The 19,149-nt window shown below is 41.3% G+C and overlaps 1 protein-coding gene across 2 annotated transcripts in view; it reads left to right on the forward strand.

The window, feature by feature from the left end:
- Positions 1–13,022, forward strand: part of STRIP2 (striatin interacting protein 2) — a 47,752-nt gene extending 34,730 nt beyond the window's left edge. The window contains exons 19-21 of one of the 2 annotated variants that reach the window (XM_055421249.2): positions 6,761–6,865; positions 7,691–7,895; positions 10,569–13,022. In XM_055421249.2, coding sequence (XP_055277224.1) covers positions 6,761–6,865; positions 7,691–7,895; positions 10,569–10,819 — 561 coding nt within the window. In that variant the 3' untranslated portion in view covers positions 10,820–13,022. Of the gene's footprint in view, positions 1–6,692; positions 6,866–7,690; positions 7,896–10,568 lie in introns of those variants that run through there. The other variant, XM_055421250.2, reaches the window with a different exon arrangement.
- Positions 13,023–19,149: the final 6,127 nt, after the last annotated feature.

Consider the following 19,149-nt stretch of genomic DNA (forward strand, 5'->3'; position numbering starts at 1 on the left):
CTCAGCAGAGCTGTGGATGGATCTTTGAGAACCGAACCCTTGTGCCTTAGAAATGCTCTGAAAGGGTAGGATGTGATTGCTGAACTGAATCTTCAGACCAAAGGTGTATGCAAACAAATATTTATTTGTGAGAGTGGAACATAGGAAAATGCTTTCTTTTTTAATTTTAGCTGGCTGCAAGTGAGTTAAGTTCTTGCTTTGAATACTGTTAAGTACCAGGAACTGGAGAATATAGCCAGCCAAGTGCTGCTGTTCACAAAATATATCCCCCCACAGAAGTTTGCATCTTACTTAATATGCTGAGTTCTTAAAAAAAAGAAAGGTGACCTGCCTTAAATGAACATTAAAAAATCTTCAAGACCAGAAAATCTAGAGATTTCCCTGGTGGTCCAGTGGTTAAGACTCTGCCCTTACACTACAGGGGGTGTGGGTTCAATCCTTGGTCAGGAAAATAAGACCCCACATGCCACGCAGTGCAGCCAAAAAATAAATAGAATAACAGGGCTTAAAAAAAAAAGACTGGCAAATCCAAATAGGTACTCACAGACCTAAAGGCTTTCTGGAAAAAAAGATCATTTGTTGGGTTGGAAGAAGGGAGAAGGCTTGGGCAAGGCTCTGACAAAGCAGACAAGCCTGGGCGAGCCACTGACCAGTATGTGTGCTTTCGATGCCTGCTCCATGGTGCCAGAAGTGGGACTAGTTGCAGACATCAGGGAAGCATCATTAGAAGGAAAGGAGAGCAAGGCCCTGGGCAGGTAAGACTGCCTTCACGGGGAACTAGGGCAGCTCTTAGAACTCTTGAGACTCAGCTCTCAGGAAAAGGCAGCCACAGTCGACATTCTGTCACTCAAAACTTTTTAACTTTTAAGCCAGCTGGAGAAGGTAAGCCACAGAATTATTGAATGGTCAGAGCTAAAATGATCTGAAAGGTTATCTTAGTTCATCCTCTTACAGGAAACAGGGAAATTACTTACCTGAGATGATACAGCCAGGGTCAAAGCCATGACCCAGGTGTCCTGGTGCCTATTCCAGGGCTGCTTCTACAAGACCAGGCCGCTATTTCTGTACTCCATAAGGAATGCAAGGCTTTTATGCATATTAGAAGTCAGGATAAAGGAAGCTCACAATGGAAATATACTTACTTCTCCCATATGTTTTTTGTTTCACTGCTTCTTATTTTAAAAAATAAACATATAAAAGTCTGTCTCCTCTGTTAGCCATACAAGATGTAACATCTATAAAATCTGATCTGTTTTTTGGACAAGCCACATTAGCTAATGCACCTGAGTGGAAACTCTCAGGGAAGTTTCTTTTAGAACAAAACAGATGGTTTTCATGGAACCAGTTCTAAACACAATATTGAACATTTACTAGAGGAAAGAGATTGTTATTATTATTTTGACCACCGCATGTGACTTGCATGATCTTGGTTCCCTGACCCAAGGTCGAACCTGGGCCCCTGTAGTAAACATGCCAAGTCCTGACCATTGGACCACCACGGAATATCCTGGGAGAACATTACTTCTAAACAGTATTTCTGAAAAGTTTCCCTTCTACTTCTTGATCCTCAGTATTATTTATTTGTAGGAGAGCCTAATATCCTTACAAGTGTTAGCTGTTCATCCCACAGTTGATGTATGTCTACCTTGCTTGCTTCAGATTCATTTGTGTGTGTTGGGGGGTAATCTTCCACTCACTAGAAAGCAGTTGACTTCTGCTCATTCCTCACTTCTACATTCTCCTCTCACACTGAAGACATGAGGAACTTCCAAGGTGTTAGTTTGAACACCATGTGTGTTAACTGATTCATGTAGCTTCTGACACCAATATATATTTACGAGCCCCAGAGTCCATAAAGACTCTTATTTTTGTCCCTGAAAGATGTTTCTTTGAGTAATTACCTGTTTCTGATTTGACATCCCATCTGGTTGGGTGCTCACAAGCTATCAAGAAACATTCAAGAGAAACACCTGGTTCAAATTAACCATCTGCCATTTTTCCAACCATGCTAGAGAATTAAGTAATTTACTGCAATATGGTTTGATAAAGGAGGGTGGAGGTTGATTTTTTTTTAATTAACTGTAATGAATATCAGATCCATCCAATACTGTTTGAAATCTGCCAGAATAATTCTTGACAATTACCAACATAGCTTACATACATGCAAAGTATATGGGGGTAAAATTCTATCATCTCTTTTCTGATCCTAAAGCAGAAAGCTACACGAGAAATCTTACTCAAATGATATTCCTATGTTCATATATCATCTTTCTAACCAGTACCTGCTCTCAGTACAGAGTCTGCCAGGATTGGCAGCTGTGTGTTTTCAGAGGAAGGATACTGTGTGCCTTGAGGAGAAGGGAGGATGTGAGGAGTGGGATGGAAAGGAGGTAGCATTTCTTATGGAAGGCTTCACTTGAACTGACCAACAGCAACTTCCAGATTCTGTGGGAAGGAAAGCCTTGTAGGTGTTGAGATAATGTTTGTTGTTCAGTCACTAAGTCCTATTCAACTCTTTGCAACCCCATGGATGCCAGGCTTCCCTGTCCTTCGCTGTCTCCCAGAGTTTGCTCAAGTTCATGTCCATTGAGTCAGTTATGCTATCCAACTATCTCATCCTCTGTCACCCTCTTCTCCTTTTGCCTTCAGTCTTTCCCAGCATCAGAGTCTTTTCCAGTGAGTTGATTCTTCGTATCAGGTGGCCAAAGTAAGTATTGGAGCTTCACTTTCAATGTCAGTCTTTCCAATGAATATTCAGGGTTGATTTCCTTTAGGATTGACTGGTTTGATCTCTTTGCTGTCCAATGGACTCTCAAGAGTCTTCTCTAGCACCACAATTCAATAACATCAATTTTTTGGCACTCAGCCTTCTTTACATGACTATGGGGAAAACCTTACCTTTAACTATATGGATCTTTGTTGGCAAAGTAATGTCTCTGCTTTTTTAATATGCTAAGTTTGTCATAGCTTTTCTTCCAAGGAGCAAGCATCTTTTAATTTCATGGCCTCAGTCACTGTCTGGAGCAGGCAGTGGCAACCCACTCCAGTACTCTTGCCTGGAAAATCTCATGGACAGAGGAGCCTGGTAGGCTGCAGTCCATGGGGTCCTAAGAATCGGACATGGCTGAGCAACTTCACTTTCACTTCTCACTTTCCTGCATTGGAGAAGGAAATGGCAGCCCACTCCAGTGTTCTTGCCTGGAGAATCCCAGGGACGGCGGAGCCTGGTGGGCTGCCGTCTATGGGGTTGCACAGAATCGAACACGACTGAAGCGAATTAGCAGCAGCAGCAGTTACTGTCACCAGTGATTCTGGAGCCCAAGAAAATAAAATCCATCACTGCTTCCACTTTTTCCCCTTCCGTTTGTCAAGAAGTGATGGGACTGGATGCCGTGATCTTAGTTTTTTGAATGTTGAGTTTCAAGCCAGCTTTTCATCCTCCTCTTTCACCCTCATCAAGAGGCTCTTTAGTTCCTCTTCACTTTCTGCCATTAGCGTGGTATCATCTGTGTATCTTATGATACCAGCCTGTGATTCATTCTGGCAGTCTTGATTCCAGCCTATGATTCATCCAGCCTAGCATTTCACATGATGTACTGTTCATATAAATTAAATAAATGGGATGACAATATATAGCCTTGTCATACTCTTTTCCCAGTTTTCAACTAGTCAGTTGTTCCATGTAAGGTTCTAACTGTTCCTTCTTGATCTTCATACAGGTTTCTCAAGAGACAGGTAAGGTGGTCTGGTATTCTCATCACTTTAAGAACTTTCCACAATTTGTTGTGATTCACACAGTCAAAGGATTTAGCATAGTCAATGAAGCAGAAGTAGATGTTTTTCTGGAATTCTCTTGCTTTTTCTGTGATCCAGTGGATGTTGGCAATTTGAGCTCTGGTGTCTCTGCCTTTTCTAAACCCAGTTTGTACATCTGTATGTTCTGGTTCACATACTGCTGAAGCCTAGCTTGAAGGATTTTGAGCATAACCTTACTAGCATGCAAAATGAAAGCAATTGTATGATAGTTTGAACATTTTTTGGCATTGCCCTTCTTTAGGATTGGAATGAAAACTGACCTTTTCCAGTCTTGTGACCATTGATGAGTTTTCCAAATTTGCTGACATATTGAGTGCAACACTTTAACAGCATCATCTTTAGGATTTGAAATAGCTCAGGTGGAATTCTATCACCTCCACTTACTTTGTTCGTACTAATGCTTCCTAAGGCACACTTGACTTTACACTCCAGGATGTCTGGCTCTAGGTGAACGACACACCATCGTGGTTATCCAGGTAATTAAGACCTTTCTTGTGTAGTTCTTCTGTGTTTTTTGACCACCTCTTCTTCATTTCTTTTGCTTCTATTATGTCCTTACCATTTATGTCCTTTTATTGTGCTCATCCTTGCATGAAATGTTCCCTTGATAGCTCAAGTTTTCTTGAAGAGCTCTCTAGTCTTTCCCATTCTGTTGTTTTCCTCTCGTCTTTGCATTATTCATTTAAGAAGGTCTTCTTATCTCTCCTTGCTAATCTCTGGAACTCTACATTCAGATAGGTATATCTTTCTCTTTCTCCCTTGCTTTTCAGTTCTCTTTTTCTTCAGCTATTTGTAAAGCCTCCTCAGACAACCACTTTGCCTTCTTGAATTTCTTTGGGATAGTTTTAGTCACTGCCTTCTATACAATGTTACGAACCTCTCTCCATAGTTCTTCAGGCACTTTTTCTACCAGATCCAATCCCTAAATCTATTCATCACCTCTACTGTCCTGGGTGTTCATTGGAAGGACTAATGCTAAAGCTGAAACTCCAATACTTTGGCCACCTCATGCGACGAGTTGACTCACTGGAAAAGACTCTGATGCTGGGAAGGATTGGGGGCAGGAGGAGAAGGGGATGACAGAGAATGAGATGGCTGGATGGCATCACTGACTTGATGGACATGAGTTTGAGTGAACTCCAAGAGTTGGTGATGGACAGGGAGGCCTGGCGTGCTGAGATTCATGGGGTCGCAAAGAGTCAGACACAACTGAGCGACTAAACTGAACTGTATAATCACAAGGGATTTGATTTAGGTCATACCTGAATGGCCCTTTGGTTTTTCCCTGCTGCTGCTTAGTCACTTCAGTCGTGTCCAACTTTGTGCGACCCCATAGACGGCAGCCCACCAGGCTCCCCCGTCCCTGGGATTCTCCAGGCAAGAACACTGGAGTGGGTTGCCATTTCCTTCTCCAGTGTGTGAAAGTGAAAAGTGAAAGTGAAGTCGCTCAGTCATGTCTGACTTGTAGCAACCCCATGGACTGCAGCCTACCAGGCTCCTCCGTCCATGGGATTTTCTAGGCAAGAGTACTGGAGTGGCTTGCCATTGCCTTCTCCGTGGTTTTTCCCTACTTTCTTCAATTTAAGCCTGAATTTTGCAGTAAAGAACTGATGATCTGAGCCACAGTCAGCTCAGGGTCTTGTTTTTGCTTACTATGTAGAGTTTCTCCATCTTCAACTGCGAAGAATATAATCAATCTGATTTCTGTATTGACCCCTGGTGATGTCCATGTGTAGAGTCATCTCTTATGTTGTTGGAAGAGGCTGTTTGCTATGGCCAGTCTTGACAAAACTGTGTTAGCCTCTACCCTGCTTCATTTTGTACTCCAAGGCCAAAAACTTGCCTATTACTCCAGATACCGCTTGACTTCCTACTTTTGTATTCCAATCCCCTATGATGAAAAGGACATCTTTTTTTTTTGGTATTAGTTATAGAAGGTCTTATAGGTCTTCACAGAACCATTCAACTTCAGCTTCTTCGGCATTAGTGGTTGTGGCATAGACTTAGATTACTGTTATGTAGAATGGTTTACCTTGGAAACGAACCAAGATCATTCTGTCATTTTTGAGATTGCACCCAACTACTGCATTTTGGACTCTTTTGTTGACTATGAGGGATACTCTTATTTATTTTAAAGGATTCTTGCCCACAGTAGTAGATGTAATGGTTATCCAAATTAAATTCGTCCATTCCTGTCCATTTTAGTTCACTGATTCCTAAAATGTCCATGTTCACTCTTGCCATATCCTGCTTGACCACATCCAGTTTACCTCAATTCATGGACCTAACATTCCTGGATCCTATGCAATATTGTTCTTTACAGCATCAGACTTTACTTTCACCACCAGACACATCCACAACTAAGGGTTGTTTCCACTTTGGCCCAGATGCTTCATTCTTTCTGGAGCTATTAGTAATTGCCCTCCACTTTTCCCCTTAGCATGTTGGACACCTTCTAACCTGGGGGGGCTCATCTTCCCAGGTCTCATATCTTTTTGCCTTTTCATACTGTTCATGGGGTTCTCACCGCAAGAATGCTGGAGTGGCTTGCCATTCCCTTCTCCGTTGGACCACATTTTGTAAGAACTCTCCACTGTGACCCGTTCATCTTGGGTGGCCCTGCATGGGCATGGCTCATAGCTTCATTGAGTTACGCAGGCCCCTTCACCACAACAAGGCTATTATCCATGAAGGGTTGAGATAATGCTGTCTCAGTGTTGGTCAGTTGTGTTTGACTTTGCAACCCCATGGACTGTAGCCTGCCAGGCTCCTCTGTCCATGAATTCTCCAGGCAGGAATACTGGAGTGGGTTGCCATTCCCTTTTCCAGGCGATTTTCCCTATCCAGTAATCAAACCTGGGTCTCCTGCATTGCAGACAGATTCTTTACCATCTGAGCCACCAGGGAAGCCCCATGAGATAATGATGGGCATTCCTTATTATAGGAAGCTGGTGACAACAACCAGTTCTGCTGGAGGAACCTCTTTTCCTGCATCAATCTCCTGAGGCTCCTCAATAAACTGACCAAATGGAAGCATTCGAGAACCATGGTGAGTAGGACTTCAGATCATGGTGTCCACTAAACTGGATTTTTAAAATTTTTAATAAATATGGACTTCCTGCTTTGTGAGCTCTGTAGACAGACACTGAATGCTCCATAAGACTTGGGACGTCCTAATTCTAGGCACTTATTTTATAATTATTTCCCAATCCATTTCTTTTCGGGGAACCGAATATGGACCCTCCCTCAGGGAAGCTCTGGTAAGGAAGTTAGCATTGTTTTTTGGATTATAGTCACGCATTATAGTCATGATACAAGTCTAAGATTACTCACTGAGCATTATTTGTAATCATCAAAGATTGGAAGCAACATAAATGTTCATTAATACCAACTGGTTAAATAATTTATGGTACATTGTTACAGTAGAATGTAAATACAACCATTAAAAAGAATGAGACAGTTCTATACTGCTTTGGAATAATTTTCAAGTTATATTGTTAAGTAAAAATCAAGGTATGGAACAGTGTGAAAGGGTATGTATCTGCTATCATTTTGTTAATAAAAGTAATGCACACATACATACAGTTACCTCCAGAAGATACACTGGTAACTGTAGAAATGGCATGTGAGACTGACAAAATTTTTTGACCCTTTGAATATTAGATATTTTGAATTGTGAAATATAAATAAAGTGCTTCCTTTCTTTTCTTAAAGACTAACTCTAAATGGAGCCTGGACCATAGATTTCCCAAAGCTCCCCATAGTAGTCTGAGGTTAGCCAGGTTCGGTTTAATTTATCTGTGAGTTGGAAATTCCAGGAAACTTTAGATCCTTATCTATCTTTCTTCACCCTTACCCCTCTTTAAATGGACAGATGCTGGTAGTATTTAAATCTGCTCCAATCTTAAAGCGGGCCCTCAAGGTCAAACAGGCCATGCTGCAACTTTATGTGCTGAAGCTGCTGAAAATACAGACCAAGTACCTGGGGCGCCAGTGGAGGAAAAGCAACATGAAAACCATGTCAGCCATTTATCAGAAAGTACGCCACCGCATGAATGATGACTGGGCTTATGGGAATGGTGAGTATTCTCAGAGCTTTTGGCCTCTGGGAGTGGCCTGGGGTTTAAACAAAGCTAATTAGACCTCTCTACTGTTTTGGTATGAACTGTTAACACATTTTAGATGAAAATATATGTGACTATAGTCAGGTGCTGCTAGAACAAACAGTAAGGCACTGCCATGTACCCTATTCCATGTAAGCTGTGGTAATTCATTATTATAAAACAAGTCACTTGAGGGATAATTACCCCTTTTCAAAATGTTCCTTTAAGTGACAGGTTTCTCTGAGAGGTTTTTAAGATTAAAAAACTCTTTGCGACCCCATGGACTGTAGCCCACCAGGCTCCTCTAACCATGGAATTCTCCAGGCAAGAGTATTGGAGTGAGTTGCCATTTCCTTCTCCCGGGGATCTTCCTGACCCAGGGATTGAACGTGGGTCTCCTACGTTGCATGTCTGAGCCACCAGGGAAGCCATAAAGTTAAAATAACCTTTAATTATTACAAAGCAGTTAGATAATACAAGGAAGCAAACACTTTACTGTATTATCATATTTATGCCACATTTGTACCACCCAAAGATTGAAACAGAAATCTTATCATATATTCTTACAGATTTTTTCTTCTATATATATGTATAGATTTTATTTAAGTGAAAGCAAACTGTATATGCTATTTTATAATCTTCTCTTTTTAGTTAACATTATCTCTACCTTTCCATATCAATATATGTTCATTTTATCTAATAATCAAGTCCATGTCCAGAATTTCCCAGTTGCCCCGAAATGTTCTTTAAAGCCTTTTTTTTCCAAGTCATAATCTAGCCCAGGGCCACAAGTTTCATCTGATTGTTATGTCCTTTTATTTGTTTTGAATCTAGCAGGGGTTTTTTTTTCCCATAACACTGACAAAACTGAAGAACTAGACCAGCTCTCCTACAGAATATCCACCTTCTGGACTTGTCTGCTTGCTTCTTTGTGGTTTCATTTACCTTGTTTTTCTATCTCTGGCATTATCTGTAGACTAAAAGGTAGATCTAAAGGTCTGATTAATTCAACTTAAATCTTTTGGGCTATAGTACAGTCTAGGTAATGTATTATACTATAGTGAACTGCATATTGTATAACATATCACATATTGTATCAGGAGACATTATATTTCTGATTGACCTACCAAGATATTATAGGCTTACCAGAGTTGAAAGAATTTATTTTGAAGAGCTGTAGTGGGATTTGGCCATCATTTGCATAATTGTGTTTAAGAGTTATTGGTTAGATGACTAATGATTTATCTTTGCTGGGATTTGTCACCTGCCTGAATATAGAGGATGGGGCTTCCCTGGTGGCTTAGATGGTAAAGCATCTGCCTGCAATGTGGGAGACCCAGGTTGATCCCTGAGTCGGGATTATGCCCTGGAGAAGGAAATGGCAACCTGCTCCAGTACTCTTGCCTGGAAAATTCCATGGATGGAATTTAGCCTGGTAGGCTGGAAATTAGCCTGGTAGGCTACAGTCCATGGGCTCACAAAGAGTCGGACATGACTGAGGACTTCATTTTCTTTTGAATATAGAGGGTGCTGCAGTAAATAGAGTGCAGAGAACTAAGGGAATCATATGATTGTCAGATAATAAGCCATTATGCAACTTCTCTAAGACCTAAAGCACAATTAACTGTTTAAGTTTTTATGAGGTGAAAGAAAGTAAAAGTGAAGTTGATCAGTTGTGTCTGACTCTTTGAGACCCCATGGACTATAGCCTGCCAGGTTCCACTGTCCATGGGGATCCTGCAGGCAAGAATACTGGAGTGGGTTGCCCATTTCCTTCTCCAAGGGATCTTCCCAACCCAGGGATTGAACCCGGGTCTCCTGCATTGCAGGCAGACTCTTTACCCTCTGAGCTATCAGGGAAGCCTAACGCCTAAGTTCTTCTAGGTTTTTAAAACATGGGCATGTTTTATCTTGCAAATGGCAGTCTGTCACTGCTGCCATCATGAGCCCAAACCCAAGCTGCACCTGTTGAGTGCGAGACGTTAAAAAATCTGGGAAATACATACCTCTGGCCCTGAAATAAGTGTCTAAATGGGGTAAATAGAAGCAAAGCAGATTGTTTTCTGTTTTAACTTTCTTGGAAGACTTCACCTCATAATATTAACATAAGCTGCATATGGATTTATCATGCGCAGGGTGGGGCAGGTGGAGTGGATGCAGGAAGTCAGGAAAGTCTTTAGTAGTTAGTCCATGCTGATTCTCCTTGTGCCCCTTCCTGCCTCTTACCATTCCTTGAAAACTGTGATTTCTTTCAAATGGGTAACTTCCATTCCCGAGGAAAGTTCAATAGAGGGAATTGAGTTGCTATTTTGGGAAAATATGTATAATTAGTAGCAGTGAAATAATGAAAAGGAAATACAATAAAAAGAGGTTCATCTCCCTCACGGCCCTCATTTCCCTCTCAATGGTAATCGCTGTTAGCCAGTTTCTAGATGCTTCCAAAGACAGTCTCTGCATGTATAAGCATATGTACATGGGCATGTATTTTTTAAACCTGACTGGCAGCATGTTATGTACTTACTTTGTATATTGCTCTTTGCAAAAAAGGGAATTCTGAGCTGTTCCATTGTTGGTGTCCCATAGACCATGCTAAGATAAGGAGTGTCCTGAGTTGTATACATCTTTTTCTTTCTAATCTTCCCAACACAGACATTGATGCCAGGCCATGGGACTTCCAAGCGGAAGAATGCACCTTGAGGGCCAACATTGAAGCTTTTAACAGCCGCCGGTATGACAGACCCCAGGACTCTGAGTTTTCACCTGTGGATAACTGCTTGCAGAGTGTGCTGGGGCAGAGGTTGGATCTGCCTGAGGATTTCCACTATTCCTATGAGCTCTGGCTGGAGAGAGAGGTGTTTTCACAGCCCATCTGTTGGGAGGAGCTGCTCCAGAATCACTGACTGAGCTCTTGTCAACAAGCTTCTGATAGGTGGGGGTTGGCTCCAATAAATGGTGCTCTGCCAACCCTGCCCACTCAGCCTTTGTTTCCAGCCCTGGGAGTGCTTGTTCAGGATAGAGCTGGCCTAGCCTTAGGACACCCAGCGTGGCTCAGGACTGTTCTGGGGACAGTTAGGCCAGGAGATAGTAGAAGGCTGGGATCCTTCATGATTAAAAAAAAATTTTGATTTCCTTGCCCTGGGGTCATTTGGGTACCCAGCTGACCTTGAAATCTCCTCCTGGATCAGTCCTGGCCAGGTTCTTTTGTGGGACCACTCCCTCCTTTAGTCTTGCCTAGAACCAGGCTAGCCTCTGCTGGCCCCAAGAGTGGGAATAAGTTTATTATGGCATTTGACTTATAGCATTCATCATAGGTAATAGGATCTGCAGGTCATAAAGTAGGACATTTTCTTCTTGCTCACCCTGGATTACCAAAGGGTTTGCAAACCTAACATTGAAATTAAGTCTGTATTTTAAAAGTTAACATTTTGACACCTTTTTCTAAAATTCGCTCTAAGATGATTTTTAGAGCACCTGCATCTTCTCTGTGAAGGATGATGGTTTACTGTTACATAAATACTGCATGTTAGAGAAAAGTATATCATGTAAAGTGTTTTTTCTTTATTCCTTAGGAGATCTATGTTCAGTGTGAAATTTCCTTGTGTACTCTATGTACGGCATGGAGTGATCTGCCACAAACCAATATGAAACAGTCAGGCCTCCTCCAAGGATGTTTCATGTTTTTCTGAAACCACTTCAGTCTTAAAATGACTGAGTACATTGCAGAAAATTATCCCTTTCACCCAGTTCATTTTTAAATGACAAGTTAACTATAGGAGGTTTTATTTATTGAGATGACACATCCATTAGTGCTCATGATCAGTTTATTTTTTAATGAAACAGAACACCCAGAGCATCACAGCTTACCATTTTTCTTTCTCTCCTATGTTGATTAGTAATTTTGTCCCCCCTTTTTACTCCTAGCAGTTTCAAAGTGTCCTGTGGAGATTTAGCAATTCTGTTTCTACCTAAAAGTATTACACATTTCTTTGAAAATGTAAGGGTTCGTGTACCAACCTCTTTGAACTTCTCTTTCTTACAGCAGAATCACATGCTTCCCAACTGAAGCAGTTTTTAGGAAAGTTTCTGATTCAGTCAGGATCATCTTACTTCTCTTCTGTCCTCAAAGTTATGGCATCTGTAGTTTCAAGTTTTTTTAATTTAAATGCCCCCTCCCTGCAACAAGGACACTGCTGAATCTTTTTTGTGATAGCACCAGGCCACTTTTATGGTGCCAGGAGGTCTAGTCAAAATCAGCTTATTTATTCCACCCTTTGTCAACCACAGTCTCTCTCATGTTAGAGTTGCTGATAATTTCCAAAGAAACTAAACCCATACTCTAGCCATAGCTTGGAGTTTACCTCCTTGTGCTGTAGAGCAGCAGGATTTCTGTTTGTGTGTTTGGTTTTTTTGGTGAGATCATGAAGAATGTTAAGTATGTAATGGATGAAACTTAAAATAGTCTGTAAATTTTGCCTGAGTAGCACAGCAGTCCTCATTGCAATTAAAATTTACTGAGTATATCATTATTTGAACTCTATTTTATGATTTTAATGTGATTTAAGTGAAAAGACAACTTTTAAGGAAAGTAATTATCAATCTATTTATTTTGAATACACAGTATGTAGTATTTAATTTAATCAAGAACAGAGGTTACTCTTAAAAATATGCACATGAATGCTTTCTAAGACATAGATGTATACTAAACTTTAACATTTCATACTCTCTTTTAATAAATCGTCTCTAAGGGAAGATTAACCCTCAGTGCAGATGGGAAAACTGAGGCACCAAGGATACATGATTAGTTTCAGATCACATCATTTTTCTACTGACTTGCTAGGACCAGCATTCAGGTACTGAAAGCCAGTCCCATTTGTTACAGTAATTGACTTGAATCTCCCAATTTGAGAATACATGTGTGTGGTTAGGAATAAATTCAGAGTAACCAGTCAATGATGATTACTGTTACAACATGGAAGAACATTATTTCAGTGATTTATAAAGTAGAAGATTTTTATTTGTGAATGTTTCATTAAAGTTTGTGTTGATTGTTCATGACACTATATATTTACTGAAGCACTTTAATAAAAAGAGAATTGAACTGGAGTTAGAAATTGGTCTTTGACTTCTTCAACGCAAGAGAATCTTAAAGACATTAGATCTAGAAAGGAAAGTTAAAGGGATGCCTGGGGGTAGACTAATATAAACAACTGCAAAATCTCAGTGACTTCTGACAAACGTTTTTCTCTTGTTATTGGTCCTGGCAGGTAGCTGCTACTCTGCTCGACTCAGGTTAAATTTATGGATTAGCTCTACTCCAGATGCTGTCTTATTCTGGCACTAGACTGATGGAATAGCCCCTACCTGGAACATGCTGTTCTCATAGTAAAGGGCAGGAGCAAAAGACCGAACCATACCATGCAAGCATATTTAAAGCTCCTGCTTGAATGTGGCAGAGGTCAAATTGCTCATAGCGAAAGTGTTAGTCATATAGTCGTGTCTGACTCTCTGCAACCCCTTAGACTGTAGCCTGCCAATCTCCTCTGTCCATGGAATTCTCCAAGCGAAAATACTGGAATGGGTTGCCATTCCCTCCTCCATGGGATCTTCCCAAACCAGGGATCAAACCTGGGTCTCCTGCATGGCAGGCAGATTGTTTACCATCTGAGCCACCAGGGAAGCCCAAATTGCTCATATTCTACCGGCAAAAAGCAGTTGACGTGGATGAGCCTAACGTTGGACCAGAGAAGCGTACTGTCTATAGGGAGGCAATTGCAACCAGACATACGGTTAGACAGTCACAACAGCTTCCCAGGTTGCCCTTGAGATCGGTGGTGGGACTTTCTGAGATGCTTTTTTTTTTTTTTTTTAATGACTGCGCTGTTTGTCTTGCAGGATCTCAGTTCCCCAACCGGGAATTGAACCCAGGCCATGGAAGTGAAAGCCAGGAATTCTAACCACTAGGCAACCAGGGAACTCCCTAGAGATTCTTCTTGAGAATATCAACAGCTTTTCAATGAATATTTCAAACCATCCATTTCAGTGTTTTTTGCTGATATTTTCAGTGTAGCTTTCTTGACCTTCCTTGTCCATAGATCTCCAGCTCTTCCACCTGAAAAGTATTAATTGTTGTCATATAAAGACCAGTGTTCTGTGCTTTCTGTTTTTCCCCCAAGTAGAATTCTTTTTTCTCTAGTCCTTCTTGAGATGACCCATATTTACAATAAAAATAGCTGAGATTAAGAATGTCCTTGTGACAAATTCCCTGGCAGTTCACTGGTTAAGATTTGATGCTTTCACTGCCAGGGCCTGGGTTCAGTCCCTGGTCAGGGAACTAAGATCCCACAAGATGCATGGCACAGCCAAAAAAAAAAAATAAGAATGCACCTGTGATTTTGGAACAAAAATTACACTGGTTTATACAACAGACAAACTCACGACTTTGCTCTCATTGGATGCTATAACTGGTGAGCTCTGTAGCCACCTAAATAGCCTTACTTACATCTTTTGCCGTATTCACAGGTTCCAGGAATGAAGACATGGACATTCCTTTAGAGGGCCACCATTCAACCCACTGAAACTCATCAGACACTAACAAATAGCAATATTGGTTCATTTACTCTGTCAGTATTAGAGGTATAATGCAAGACCTAGGGAAGTTACTTTTATTTAGAAAATACTTGCAGCTATTGATGTAGTCGAAAGAGATTCAAGCAAAGAAAATCTTAGCCTTGGAGAGCAGATGAGACATGAGGGAACATGTGTCAAACTGAAGAATACATTTATGTATTGGTATTTTTATTAAGAAGGTACATGTAAAAAATTCAAATAATTTTCAGAGTACACAATGAAAAATGTAATCTCCCAACCCAGATCTCATCTTGTTCCCCAGAATTAATCACTGTCAGTAGTTTTTTCTATTTTTTGTTCTTTCAGAAAATTCCCATATCCATCTCTTTGTCATCGACATTTTTTTTCCTACAGATAGGAACACAATATACTGTTCTATTCTTTCGCTTATTTATCCTGCAGATATATTTTTCTATATCAGTATTCTCTTGTATGGTTAAATTTAATATATCAAATAATTAAATCAAATAATTCTTCCTTAACTCTGCTTTCCGACATTTTCCAGCTAAGAAATGTTAGGGCCAGTGCTTAAGACTCCGAGCTTGCATTACAGGGAACACAGGTTCAATCTCTGGTCAGGGAACTAAGATCCCATATGTGGTGCAGCCAAAAAGAAAAGAGATTAACTTTAAAAAGAACTGTTAGAAGAAAAGCTATAGACGGGAAGGACACGGTGTGTGCATGTGTGTATGCTGTGGTGGGTTAAAAGATTCACTCAGTTCTAACAGCAATAGGCCAAAGCTAGTTGAAATACAATTTCCTACATGTTTATTTCCTAGAAATACAATATTCATAAATGTATCAATATAGCAGTTCTTCTGGCTATTCAGACTCTCAGCCCCTGTAAGCTGAATGAGACTGTATCTGAGTGGGCTGTGGGGGATGCGTAGCCTGTTCGTTCCTTTAGTAATTAGTCAGACTTAAATTTCAAAAAGCAAGATTTAAAATTTTTACTTTTATTTTATGGAAAAGAAAATAACCAAAGCCTTTCAAAGGAACTGCAAGAGCACAAAAGTCATCCCACCTCTGCCCAAACACCTTTGGTGACAGTGACTTACTAAATAAGACAGTGCCATCTGTCCCCTTGCCTCCAAATGGAAACAGTACTTTGAATATTCTGTAACTTTTTGTTCAAATGCTTAATGGAGCTGGCAGGACAAAGATCCTCCATGTGGATGCCTGTGAAAATATGTCTCTGCTGCAAGATGTGAGATAATTTACCCAGAAAGGCCATACAGCATAAGGGCTCAGATTGACGGTGCAGGGCCCAACTTGGTGAGTTGTAATATCCAGGCTCTGCCTCCACGAACTGTGTGGTAAATGACAAGTTATTTCATCTCGCTATGCTTCCCTGGTGGCTCAGAGGTTAAAGCGTCTGCCCGCAATGCGGGAGACCCGGGTTCGATCCCTGGGTCGGGAAGATCCCCTGGAGAAGGAAATGGTAACCCACTCCAGTATTCTTGCCTGGAGAATCCCATGGACGGAGAAGCCTGGTGGGCTACAGTCCACGGGGTCACAAAGAGTCGGACATGACTGAGCGAGTTCACTCACTCACTCACTCATGCCTCAGATAAGTAGTAGTGATGGTCGCTCAGTCGTGTCCAACTCTTTGTGACCCCATAGACTGTAGCATGCCAGGCTCCTCTGTCCACGGAGTTCTCCAAGCAAGAATACTGGAGAATGCCTTCTCCAATGCCTCAGATTCCCCATCTATAAATGGGGGTAATAATACTACCCACTTTAACCAGAACTATAAGGATTCAGTTCAGTTCAGTCACTCAGTCGTGTCTGACTCTGCAACCCCATGAGCTGCAGCACGCCAGGCCTCCCTGTCCAACACCAACACCCGGAGCCCACCCAAACTCATGTCCATTGAGTTGGTGATGCCATCCAACCATCTCATCCTCTGTCGTCCCCTTCTCCTCTTGCCCTCAATCTTTTCCAGCATCAGGATCTTTTCAAATGAGTCAGTTCTTCTCATCAGGTGGCCAAAGTATTGGAGTTTCAGCTTCAACATCAGACCTTCCAATGAATACCCAGGACTGATCTCCTTTAGGATGGACTGGTTGGATCTCTTTGCAGTCCAGGGGATTCTCAAGAGTCTTCTCCAACACCACAGTTCAAAAGCATCAATTCTTTGGTGCTCAGCTTTCTTTACGGTCCAACTCTCACATCCATACATGACTACTGGAAAAACCATAGCCTTGACTAGACGGACCTTTGTTGGCAAAGTAATGTCTCTGCTTTTTAATATGCTGTCTAGGTTAGTCATAAATTTCCTTTATAAGGATTAAATGTATCAATATAGTAATGCTTAGAATAATGCTTGTTAAACATGAGTATTCAATAATTGCTGGTTATTCCCACCCTATTAAAGAATCCTCCAGCAGGAATAGCATTTAAATTCTCTAGCTCAGGGGTGAGCAAACTATAGCCCAAATTTGGCCCACTGGCAGTTTTATACAACCTGTGAACTAAGAATAGTTTTCACATTCTTAAATGCTTAGGTGGGGGGGGTGGGAATCCATAGAAGAAAAATATGATACATGAAAATTCTAGGACATTAAATTTTAGTCTCCATAATAATTTTATTGGAACACAGTCACGCTCATTTGTTCATGTGTTGTCTATAAATGCTTTCATTCTACATCAGCAGAGTCGAGTAGTTGGGAAAAGAGGTTACAAGGCCTGAAAAGCCTAAAACATTTGCTTTCTGAGTTTGCCAGCCCCTGCCCTAGATAATTTCCTGAGTCTGCCCCACCTGGTCTTACTGCACTCCAAGTTTCTCACTGTTGGGACCTAGTGCTTGAGATTACCTACAAAGAATTTTATTTTTTCTGCAAATTCCTCTTCAAAATTCAGGCTATAATGGATGAAGCGAATGCAGTGCTATACTGTTGAACTTAATGAGATAAAAAGAAAAAGGGAAGGAAGGAAGGAAGGGGAGGAGGGAGGGAGGAAGGAAGAAACCACCAGAGTAGAAAGGAAGAAATAGAAATTTTTAAATGTAACTTCTAAGAAAGATAGTGACAGAATATTCTAAGTTTGAATATTCTAAGAATGAACACTTTATTTCTGGCAATTTTTTTTTAAGAACAGCACAGTTAATGTTACTATTTATAAAGAAGACATAAGGATGTGTACTATAAACAGATAAGATTAACTAGTGCTTTTCTAATGTGAGTTTGAATAGTTATCTAAATTTAACATCATCTTCCAGTTTACACAGGAAGATTTGTGCAATTCTTGTAGAACAAATGGCTCTTAGGTCCTGAACATTAAGTGATTCTTAAGTGGACTGGTATTTAAGAAAAATGCTTATGTTGTCGATGACCGTTTCCTTTGATTCTAACATCAACCTGTGCTCTTTGTTGTAAGGAAGTCTGCCTTTCAGCCCCACACCTCAGCAGCCCTCCTCACCTCCTGCAGGTCAGTGCTAAGGCTTTCTCTAGTGCAAAGACTGATGACTCTTTTGGTCAGTGGAAAATGGTGCTGCCACTGAAGTTGTACCAGTTGTCACTAGACCATCCATTTCTGGTGCTTTATATGTTGTTTTTTTTCCAGACCTCCAGTCTGGAACTCAGGAAAAGCAGGACTAGAACAGATCTGAAACTAAGCCAGGTAGACATTAATCTGAGAAAGTTGTGATGACCCATTGACTGTAAGCAAGGAATATGAGCTGCCCCAACCCAGGGATTAAGAGAGGGGCCAGCAGAGGAGAAAGCACAGATCTTCTCCTAAAAGTAGCTGGAACTTGGGTTTGCTTTGCTGATGAAGGATTAGAGAAAGGAAATATATGAGAACCTGGTACACAAATACCGGCCTTGGAAGCCAATTCATCAAACATATGAAAGAAAACAAAAACACACCTGACCTTGGTTGCAGAGCCTTTCAGGACCCCGCCCCTGCTTCCCGGTCCAGTCTCCTCCTCCTGCCCTGGGCCTGCAATGTCCTGTCCCCTGACCTTGACATAGCTGACTCATTGTCCAAATCTCAGCTAAACCTCAAAGAGACCTTCCCCATCTACCAGTCTAAGAATTGTCAGCCATCATCACATCAATTTAATAAACTCAATGTAATACATCCCATTGCACCTATCATTTACAAGTCTGCCATGCTCCCTACATGACCCCACCCTCACCCCCACCCCCCGCCAAAGAAAAAAGGAACTTTGTTGCATTTAGGGCTGAATTCCTGGGCCCAAAACTGAGTGTCAGGCACATGATAGATGCCTGATAACTTGAATAAAAAGAAAGGAGATGAGTCATTAAAATGAATGAGGCTCCTAGTCCTAAACTCTATTCTCCCTCTGCAGGGAGGATGTCAGGATGAGCTGACGGTTGGAAGCAGAACTGCCCTACGGGGTCCTTTCTTGCTTTATCCCACAACCGGTATAAGAACTCTTTTCAGGCTCTTTTAAAAACCATTTTGTAGCACTTCCCTGCTCCTCCAGCGGTTAAGAATACGCCTGCCAATGCAGGGGACACGGATTCCATCCCTGGTTCGGGAAAATTCCACGTCTCAGTGGGGCAACTAAGCCCGTGTGCCACGACTACTGAAGTCCAAGAGCCTAGAGCCTGTGCTCTGCAACCAAAGAAGCCAC

The sequence above is a fragment of the Moschus berezovskii genome, chromosome 3 (genome assembly GCF_049115385.1).
Source record: "Moschus berezovskii isolate FMDL1 chromosome 3, NW_MosBer_1.0, whole genome shotgun sequence".
In the NCBI taxonomy this organism is placed as follows: Eukaryota; Metazoa; Chordata; class Mammalia; order Artiodactyla; family Moschidae; genus Moschus; species Moschus berezovskii.